This window comes from Haliaeetus albicilla, chromosome 2 (genome assembly GCF_947461875.1).
Source record: "Haliaeetus albicilla chromosome 2, bHalAlb1.1, whole genome shotgun sequence".
Classification (NCBI taxonomy): Eukaryota; Metazoa; Chordata; class Aves; order Accipitriformes; family Accipitridae; genus Haliaeetus; species Haliaeetus albicilla.
Genome location: NC_091484.1, coordinates 52,800,548 through 52,810,457, shown reverse-complemented (window position 1 = coordinate 52,810,457; position 9,910 = coordinate 52,800,548). Strand labels below are relative to the sequence as shown.

The window sequence follows — 9,910 nt, the reverse complement described above, 5'->3', positions numbered from 1 at the left end:
ACATATTAGAGCATTTGCAAAGCACACAGACTGCTGTGACGTGGAGACCCAAACTTACTCCCTCGGTCTGTACAGCACAGTGTGGACACGGTGCGATAAGCAGGGAACAGGACACACTGTGACCCAGCGGCAGAAAGTATCTAGGGAAGCTGTTTGTGCTGTTGTGCAAGCTAGCAGAGGGAGGCAGGGACCTGACGAGGAAACACCAAGTGCTTTTCTGAAACAAAAGAGTTGAATCGAAGGCTTTCCAGACAGCCTTAATTCTAATTCGGACTGCTCACCATTTTGTGCGCTCACCTGTGACTTTGCATTTCTCCTTACGTGTGTACAGATTCTTAAGGATCAAGGTAAAGCGCGAGCGCCAAACTCATTAGCAGTCAGGGACCCTTCAAGAGCTTTCCTCTGAGGTAGCTGAACAGCGCTTTGCCTTGGGACATCCTCAGCATCTAGGCCAGAGCAAGCCAACCTTCCCCACGCTGCAGACCGCCACCTCCGCCTTCACGTAGAGGAGAGCTGTAGAGGCACGCTGCGTACCCCAGCATGGCTCAGGCTAATGACACCGCGTCCAAGAATCTCCCAGCTCGGCTGAGGGACGGGCTGGGGAGGAGACTAGGTCCCCAAACACAGGGCGACATCAACCTCTTTGTGACCTGCATCTCCTTCCCACAACAGGGCACAGAGACTACCTGGCAGCCCACACCCAGTCGCCACACACACACCTCCATGTGTTGGCCTACTTTCGTAACTAGAAAGCCCAACCCCTCCTGCGCTCAGATCTTTGCCAAACCTCCCTCTCTCCACCACACTGCCACTCTTGCCAGGCTGCAGATCCTCTTCCCAAATCCGACTTCTTTCAGAGCGTCCTCCCTCACACCCCCAAAGCTTTCCTATCTATCTCCCACACTTCACAGTTCCCTCAGCTAACAGGGATCACTGGAACATCTCCAAGGAAAGACTTCCAAAGAAAACCCCTCCCAGCATGGCCAATCTAAAAAACTCCAAGCACATGGGAAGATTAGTTCCTTTTGAAGTTGCATAGCAGGCCAATTAGGGTGAATTTCTACAGTGACTTGCTACAGCGACAACCCAGTCAACCACCTCAGCTTCCCTCTAGAACACCAACATTGTCAAAGATGAAAAAAAAAAAGGGCAAAAAACACTTTAGCTTGCCTCAAAACCAGCTGGGTTTTACAATTTTTAGAAAGAAATAAAACGGCCAGTATGAAGTAGAAAGCTTCCCAAGTCATTTTTATACTAGGAAGCTTAAGAGGAACCATATGACCATGCAATAAACTTGAGAGCAAAAAAACTTGAGAGGCAATTACACAGGCCATCAGCCTCCGCGAAGTGCTTGACTTCGCAATAAACTACATTCTCGTAGCGCTTCGCACATCACTTGTTTACTCCTTTGCAACAAATTCTCTTATGCAGACAGCATTACATGACTGTATCATCAAACCAATCTTCAAAGCAGATTGCTCTTTCTTCTCAAGCTGGGGGTTTCGGGTCACGTGCTAGCAGCCGAAGGTTATTATTCCAAGAGCGCAGAGCCATCAGACTACCTCAGCCTAGGCTTCCCTCCCAATTCTGCTTTTGTGAAGAAAGCAGGAAAAGATACTAACATAAGACAACTGTGGCTCAGCAAAAACTAAGATTTCTTGAGGCAAAGATGCTTTTCCACCTCTGTGGCTTCCTTCTGCTGCTAGCAATTGATGGGACAGGGCTGCTTTAGCCAGGTTTCCAGAATCCTGTAATGGAAAGCAGCTGTCCCTATCCAAAGATTGCACCAGACATCTCCATAATGCTTGTCATCTTCTTTTGGTCAGTCTCATTACTCAACTTCCCAATATTGATGTGTCAATAACATCAGCAATCCCAGAACTGTACTGAACATACCTTTTTCTTAGAACTCCCAATGCTAACTTTAGGATGTTTGCATTGCTATTTGCCACCCAATACACAGACTTTTCATTCGTTACTTGTCAAAATATGAACTCCAGAACTTTGTATTCCGCTGCATTGGGCTGCATGAGCCACACATTTCCATCTGAACAAGTCACTTACTTACTTGATCATAAGGCAAGTCTACTTGAAAGGGCCTCCCTTTCTTTCCCCAAGCAGTAACAGAACCAGACAAACTGAAGGCATCCAACACCAGCTGAAACATTTAGTTTTGCAGAACCATTCAGAAGGCAAGGGAAGGTCTCAGTCTTTACAGAGCTATCTTCAGAGAGCAGTTAAGGGTCACAGTGAATCTTGCCTCCACCATGAGTATCACACCACCTAAATCATTTGGGAAAGGGGAAGCTTCCTAGCATTTTGCATTAATAAATGCAATAATAACGTAAGATACTCAGTTATTTACTTAACAAGGTTAAAGCATTTAATACCATTATTGCATGTCCATCAACTAATACCTTTATTCTGAAAGCTCACTTTAAATAATGTCTCTGCTTCTCTACAGTGAACTGCTGAAAAAGCAAACAGCTTATTCAAATTCCATGAGTATATAGCTGTATTTGCCCCTTTACTAAAAAAAATTATTTTTTTCCCCATTTGCAGTCATGACCTAGACTTCCAGGATCACCATATCTCCCTATGTCTTTGCGTACACCAGCTTTAACAGTTCCTTTGGGGAGGATTCACGGAATTGGTAATAGGTTTTGTAATTTCCACCTTCTATTTTCTAGTTCAGAGAGTAATCTAATCCTGTCACTACTGCTGTATCTATATGGCAACTATTCGTTGGTCTCCACGAAATGAGTTGGAAGTTTGATTTCCGTTCTCAGCAGGCATGTTTGTGTGATATAGAACTGCTGTAACTGGCAAATTGGTGGCAATTTCAGCAGAGATGCCTAGGCTTAAATAAGCATAAGAACAGAACTTTCACCTCTAGAGAGGTCTCCTCTTTAACAGGCTTGAGAAATGACAGACCAAGATTGGAGAGCTTGGATTTCTGCTGCTGTAAGTTGCACTTTAAATTGGGTTTTATCTTTGGAGTCTATCAAACCGGCACCCATATGAAATTACTAACAAAAATAAAACAAGTCATTATGAAATAAAATCTTGAGGCAAAATAAGCTTTATCACTCCTCAAAACTCTTTTCTACCTCTGCTGCATTTTAATTGGAATACATGAATATTTTATTTCTTTTTGACACGTCCACTTTCCCTATGACAGAAACATTCACTAGTCTTCATTCGGTAAAGCTTATTTAGTTCCCTATGACGGAAGCTGGTGCAATACCATCAGCCACTGATAGATCATTAGTAGCATTCTAGGCAAGTCCATGAATTCTGTCACACAGCCACGTCAGAACTGAAATACAAGTTAGCAGGTTAGTAGAGGCTGAACATATGACTAGGCTAAGATTAAAAACTTTATTTTTTTATACAAAACAATAATAAATCCAAGCAGATAATGAACTAAGTGTGTCTTCTCATTTTCCACTTTTTCTTCTTTTGTCAATATAGTCTATCCACAGTTCAATGTTAAACCACTCCATATTGAGCAAAAACTACGAGGTTTCCATCTTGTATCCATGTTTTTCTAATTCAGCTCTGTATAGAGAAAAAGTGAGGTATATTAAAACATACGAATAAATATTGTTAGACATTTGCATTTTTACAAATTAAATATACTGCACAATATACAGTCCTTTTAGAAATAACATGATCATGTTGCAACTGCTTTTTGGTTCATACCAATAACCTTAACCTCACTTACTCTACTTCAATTTCAGCTTAGTGTCTTAGATCACTAAAAGTGACTTCTAAGTGAAAAATTCAAATACTTGTTTTAATCAGTTATTGTCCTCTGACCCACTGTGGCCCGAGTCCAACTATATGGCACAAAGCAGCACGTGAGCCTGCAACAACTCCAGACACATTAGAAAAAATAAAATATTGTCTTATACCAGTTCTTCTCAAGATTTCCCTAAACCAAATGAGCTCACTAATCTGAGCAATTTAAATGCACACACTTCCAAAATAATTTTAACTTTTTTCTTTGTTAATTTTAAATAAAAATACCAGACTGCACTATTTTTAAATCTTAGTGCACTACTGCTTCCAGCGAACAATTCTGAGGGAAAAGGATTGCTTTGCTCCCCTTAGTTGTGGCCAGGACAGCCAGTCAGCAACGGCAAATGTTATCTCTCCTGCCCTGCCCCCCACTTTGCTTCTCACCTGCCTCAAAACTCCCCAGCCAGAACTACATCCTGTTTTATCTCCCAGTGTTAGCATACATGTAGATACAGTAGTCCAAATCTCAAAAAATATTTTAGGTTAGTTTACATACTTAGTAGTGTAATTTTAGAAGTGGAGGACTGCAGCATTTTCTTTTTAAAGATTAAATAGAAACATGCTGCAACCAAGCAACATTACAAACTATCATTTCACACTGGTATACAGTCACCAATACTACAGGCTACAGTTAAGGCACAGTTACTGAAGGTTTGTCAAGATCAACTATGTTTATCAAGAATTATGCTATCCCTTGAAAGACTGCTTCGCTACGTATCAACTTCTTTTCCAATATTACAGTTTAACCGTGTTTCAAACTTGTAAGAAACAGCTATACCAACAGACTATTTTTGTATCTTCTATATAAAGATTTTACTTCACCTGAGTAAAACAAGGGAGATCAGCCCAGGAACTGTTCAACTAGGCTGTATTACAGACAGTTTGCTCCTCATGCAACATACTGAGGGATTAATAAAATGTGACTCTGTACTGAAGCTTGAAACAATTTAAGTTATAATTATGCATCAGTAAAGGATTAACTGAAACTACAAGTGACAAAGAGGATTAAACAACTGGATTGGAGGTACCCAAATTGCTATCACTCTTTTTAAAGCATGTGATGAACAATTACTTTGCTATTGTTGTTCATAAACAGCACGCTCATCACACACAAGAAGGGACTCTTAACATTAATATAGATAACTGAACTCTAAAAATTTGTCCATTTGGACAAAGAACAGCAATGCTATTTGAAGGTATAGAAAAAATTTTTTAATGCACTTTGCATACCACATAGCATAGAAGAGATAATCTTGGATCCCTTGCCATTAGTCTTTGCAGTACAATTCAGAATCTTCACATATATGCAGAAAAGTCCTTAGAAAAGGATTTATTCATGTTAAATTGAAAAATTGTCAACTGTATCACCATTTGCAGAGATCTTTGTACTGTTTAAGTTGCATAGAACAGCAAACGCATGAACACATCAATGATGTTAGGCATATTTCCAGGCTCACAGTACAATTATTAAGATGGAAGTGCTCATCAGTACTTCACTGTGCTATAATCCCTCAAGTCTGGCTCTGAAAGGCTTTAGACAGAAAAGCACAAGGTAGAGCTTTCATTTATTTCAGTTTCAGATCTCTATTTGTTAAAGTAAGCAGATTTGAAACTTTCAGATATTAACTAAACAATGCCATTCTAACCATCTTCTAGAACAGAAAGTTAAAAATAAAATTACCTTAACTGATTGGAGAAATCATCTTCTACATTGTCATCATCCCAATTGTCTTCCCAGACGTGCGCATCTTCATCTTCATCTAAACCAGTCCAATCTAAAGACAAAAAAGAGGTCTAAATATTGCATGCTGCATTGCTTTGGTACCACGTCTTACTAACAGATTAGTTCAGCCTCTGGGCAAGGTACTTCTGCAGGTAATAAATTTTTCTAACAGAACAGTCTGGATTATATTTAAGTGTTTATAAGACCAAAAAGCACAGAAAGATCTAAAAAATACCTCACAATTTCTTGTATTATAAGAAAAATGCAACTTGGTAAAAACAAAAAAAATCATTACACACTTCACATCATGGCTTGCAGGATTACACATTCATAAAGAGACATTTTGCATACAAACGGACAAGCTGCAGCACCATTGTAAAAAGAAAACAGTATTGAGTACTTGACTCCTAAAAGCTATACAACAGGTTTGCAATTCCAGGTTTGTATTTAAATACTTTTTTCTGATTAAAAAAGTAAATATTTATCAAATGCTTTTGCCAAAACACATACACACAGATCCTCAGTTCACTCAGATCAGCTGCAGAGAGCCTGCGGATAAATGCCGAAAACCTATCTGTGATGCAGAAGCAAAGGCAAATTGAGAGGCATCTGCAAACAGCAGTTACTGCCCGTAACCAGCTACTTCTGGATTCTCAAAACAGCAGAAGCTGTTTCCTTACAGAAGCAAGACACTAAATGTCCATTTGCCAATGTAATTTTTATTTTTCCTATAATGAAGTAATCTGGCACCGCTGACAAATTACTGATCACCCACCTAATGCTTCATTATTAAAAAAAAAAACAAACAAAAAACCAAACTACCTACCTAGTTTAGAAAAATGACAAAAATGAAAAATCAGGAAGGCTCAGAATCACTATGTAAATACAAGTCAGTTTACTTCACTGGGGAACACAAATTTCTCAGTTTTCTTCTACTGACAGACACCAAGTTTTTCTAATATTACCAAAATAAGAAGCACCCCAATTTTCACACTTGTGACCTTGTATTTCTCAAAGTCTATTAGTATATTTAAAGAGATAACACTATTCTTCCCCTTACAATTCAGTAAGCCATCTGCTGCCCATCCAGAGAAAGCTTCAAGAACTAAGGTCCAAACTAACATTATGATGAAGTATGAAAAGAAGCTAGTAGGGTGAAAGATTAAAAACTAATTCACTGTGAACAACTAACTTTATAAGAATGAAGGTTGGTCCTTGCATTTTCTCCTCCTTTTTCTAACACTGACAGGCAAAAAAATTAATGTTTGAGATTAACCAGGACAGGAAAATCCATTTGTAAATGATTAAAGACACATATGTAGAAGGCATTACAATTAAACTTCCCTACTCAAATAAATTACATAATGGGAAAAGATGAAAAAGCATAGAAACCTACTGGTCCTAAGGACAGCAAAAGACGAAACTAGGAAGAAAAGGTGAAGAAAAAATCCAGTATATAAAAAAGCATTTTTTTAATTTAGTCATACTGCTAGTTGCTCAAAGGGAAGGAGTTTGGTTTAGTACTTATCTGCAATAAGCTTTGCCTATTTATATGCAATGGATATTTGGGGGGGGGGGGGAGGTGTCAAAATAAAAGCTTTACCACTCACATCATTTATCTGGATTTCAAAGATTAAAAAAATAAAGCTCAAAACAGTTTAAAAAGAACACAGGGTCAAACTTTTCATCTACTAATGTGGAAGTAGCTCAGGCAGATCTACAAATCTGAGAAAAGTCATAGTAACTAGTATCCAGCACAACAAACAGCAGCTTCAGTCATAAGTGGTCAGTGGGGGAGACTGCGAAAACATGCTCCAAATTGCACTGAGCAAAGAAGAGTCAAAAAACCCCATGTTATCTTCCACACTGAGGGGAAGAGAGTGAAAGTAAAGCCTAAATTATATTCTCATCATTGTAGCTACAAGATTCTACAGTATCTGTAACTTGACACTATACCCCAGAATTGCAAACTAAAGTGATTATTCCCAGCTACATTACATGCCTATGACTAAGTAAAAAATAATAAAGCATTATCTGGGATTGAAAGTATTAAGAACATTTGGGAGCCTGCTACCATTAAGTATTACTAATATACACCAAAATTACAAAATCAATTTTTATAAACTTGTCATGGCTGGACTCAAAAAAAAAATTTAATATACTGATCACTAACTGCCGTAGTCTGCACTCGGGAAAGGAAAACAAAAAACAGGCTTTAGAGTAGAGGATAAAAAAAACTAAAATCATATCATTTTACACATTACATTTTGCATTCTGAAGAGCATTGTACAAAAAGTTTGTAAGTGACCAATTCACATACACTTGAATATCATGCTACACTTCAAATACAGTATCCTATAAAAATAGGACACATCTGCTTTCGATACAAAAACTTGATTTGATAAATCATTTGAAGAAAAATTTTAAGTCCGAATAAAAGAAACTCCCCAAAAGCTAGTGTTTTTATCCCTTAACATAAGTTTACATTATCTAATTTCCTTTAGAGAAAAAATAGAACGTAAAGTTTTTCTGCTGCATAGAAAGTGATGTTTTAAATTGAAAGAACAACAATTTGGCACAGGTTTGAGCACACAGGTATGATGATTCTTTCCTAAGCACTGAAGATAACATTCAAAGTGGTCTGAACATTCTTCATAACATCTCAAAATTATTATCTCTTTTGAAGATTTAAATGGGCCTCTTTAGAGGTTCTTATTTTTTGCAAGATAGATAAGCAAGAAGCCTGATTGTGGTCCCTCTTTAATAAATCTCTCTTCTACCCAGAAAGTTTGCACAGTACTTGGTTTTAGTAGTACAACTAGATTCAAGTAGAATTAATTTCACCTTCTGTAACAGCAACTCAGTGTTCCGTCCAATCCAAGGTTCAGAAGCATACTTGAAAGACTTCCTTCATCCCTACTGCAAATACTTTATTTACATTAATTAAGATAAACATTTTTTTTGCTTGTTTAGGAAACACATATGGAAAAGAAGGGCTAGTCTTCTCAGTTTAGTTTAGCTATCATCTCAACTATGTTAATAACTTTTTTTTGTTGATAAGTGCAAAAATATTATTTTTACTGGTACTGAAGGATTCAGAACATCTAAGGCTCGTAAGGCCACAAAAAAAAAATCACATATAATGAAGACATTATGAGAAAAAAGAACCACCCTGACACTTCATCCACCATGCTTTATATCATTTCTTGTTATCCACAGCTCGAGACAATTTCCAGAATTAAGGACACGGAGAAAACCACCATGCCCTAACAGGGATCTCTTCAAGATTATAGCTGTAAAAGGACACGTGGTTGTTTTACTGAAGTCCAGATTTAATTTCCTCATTCAATATATCTGTACCTACGAAATGCAAACCAACACGTAAATAAATATTTGTGCCTCAAAAGGTACGGAGACTCAGAATAACTACAGAGCCCATTATTTCCTTTTCCCGCTTTTTCCCACCTTCCACTCCGCCCCTCCTCCCGCCTCTCCCTAGCGATTCTCACCCCGAGAGCTGAGGTGCGGCAAGTTTCTCCCGCACTTGCTGCCAGCCCCCTGGCACAATGACACAGCACTTCCAGTGCCGTGTGCCCGGCACCGTGAAACCAGCACAGCTGGCCACAGGCAGCACGTTCGTGCCCGACCCCGACTCTGACGGGGCTGCAGCCCCGCACCTCTGACCGGGGTGGGAGGGGGGGCAGGGACCGGCGGGGCACCGGAAAGCTGCCTCCGTACCGCCGAAGCGGTGCATGCGGGGACGCATCGCGCCGCCGTGGAGACCCCGAGGGCTGCTCTGCAGGCAGGGACCCGCTGACAAACCGCGCCCCAGCCCCGCCGCCCCGCTCCCGCTCGACGGAGCCCGAGCGCTCCTTCCCCGACTCGGCCGACCGGCCCGGCCCAGGCCGCGGCCTACAGGCGGAACTACTACTACTACTACTACTACTACTACTGCTGCTGCTGCTGCCGCCTCTCTTCCCGTCCCCTCCCCGCCCGGCACCTTCTGCCGGGAACTCCTCAAACTCGTCGTCCTCCTCCAGGAGCCCCAGGTCCACCGGCTGCTTCTTCTCCGACATGCTCGGCCTGCCGCCCCACCACCGCGTCCCGCCGCCCGCGGAGACTGATGGGATGGGGATGCCGCCGCCACCGCGCCTGCGCCCTGCCGGCAGCCGGCTGCCGCACGCCCGCCTCGCCCCGCCCCCGCCCCGGCCCCGCCGCCCCGGCCCCGCCCCCGCGCCCTCGCCTCCCGCTGACAGAGCCGCCTGACACCGACCCCCCCCCCCCCCCCGCCCCGCCGCTCCCCGCCTCCCCCGGGGCTTCCCGCCGGCCCGGCCCGGCCCGGCCCGGCCCGCCCTGCCCTGCCCCGCGCTGCCTCCCCGCCTC

At 41.5% G+C, this 9,910-nt stretch overlaps 1 protein-coding gene across 1 annotated transcript; it reads right to left on the bottom strand.

Annotated features, from left to right (window-relative positions):
• Nucleotides 1-3,367: 3,367 nt before the first annotated feature.
• Nucleotides 3,368-9,657, bottom strand: SEM1 (SEM1 26S proteasome subunit). The gene is made up of 3 exons (XM_069774665.1): nt 9,528-9,657; nt 5,486-5,579; nt 3,368-3,561 (listed from the first exon to the last, which is right to left on the bottom strand). The coding sequence occupies exons 1-3, from the start codon at nt 9,601-9,603 to the stop codon at nt 3,519-3,521; spliced, it is 213 nt and encodes a 70-aa protein (XP_069630766.1). The 5' UTR covers nt 9,604-9,657; the 3' UTR covers nt 3,368-3,518.
• Nucleotides 9,658-9,910: the final 253 nt, after the last annotated feature.

Excerpts from the sequence above, each read along its gene's own strand:
- SEM1 (XM_069774665.1), bottom strand. The coding sequence starts at position 9,603 with ATGTCGGAGAAGAAGCAGCCGGTGGACCTGGGGCTCCTGGAGGAGGAC. Across the intron at positions 5,580-9,527 it reads TGAGGAGTTCCCGGCAGAAG|ATTGGACTGGTTTAGATGAA; the intron begins GTGCCGGGCGGG and ends TTTTGTCTTTAG. Across the intron at positions 3,562-5,485 it reads GATTTCTCCAATCAGTTAAG|AGCTGAATTAGAAAAACATG; the intron begins GTAATTTTATTT and ends TTCTCTATACAG.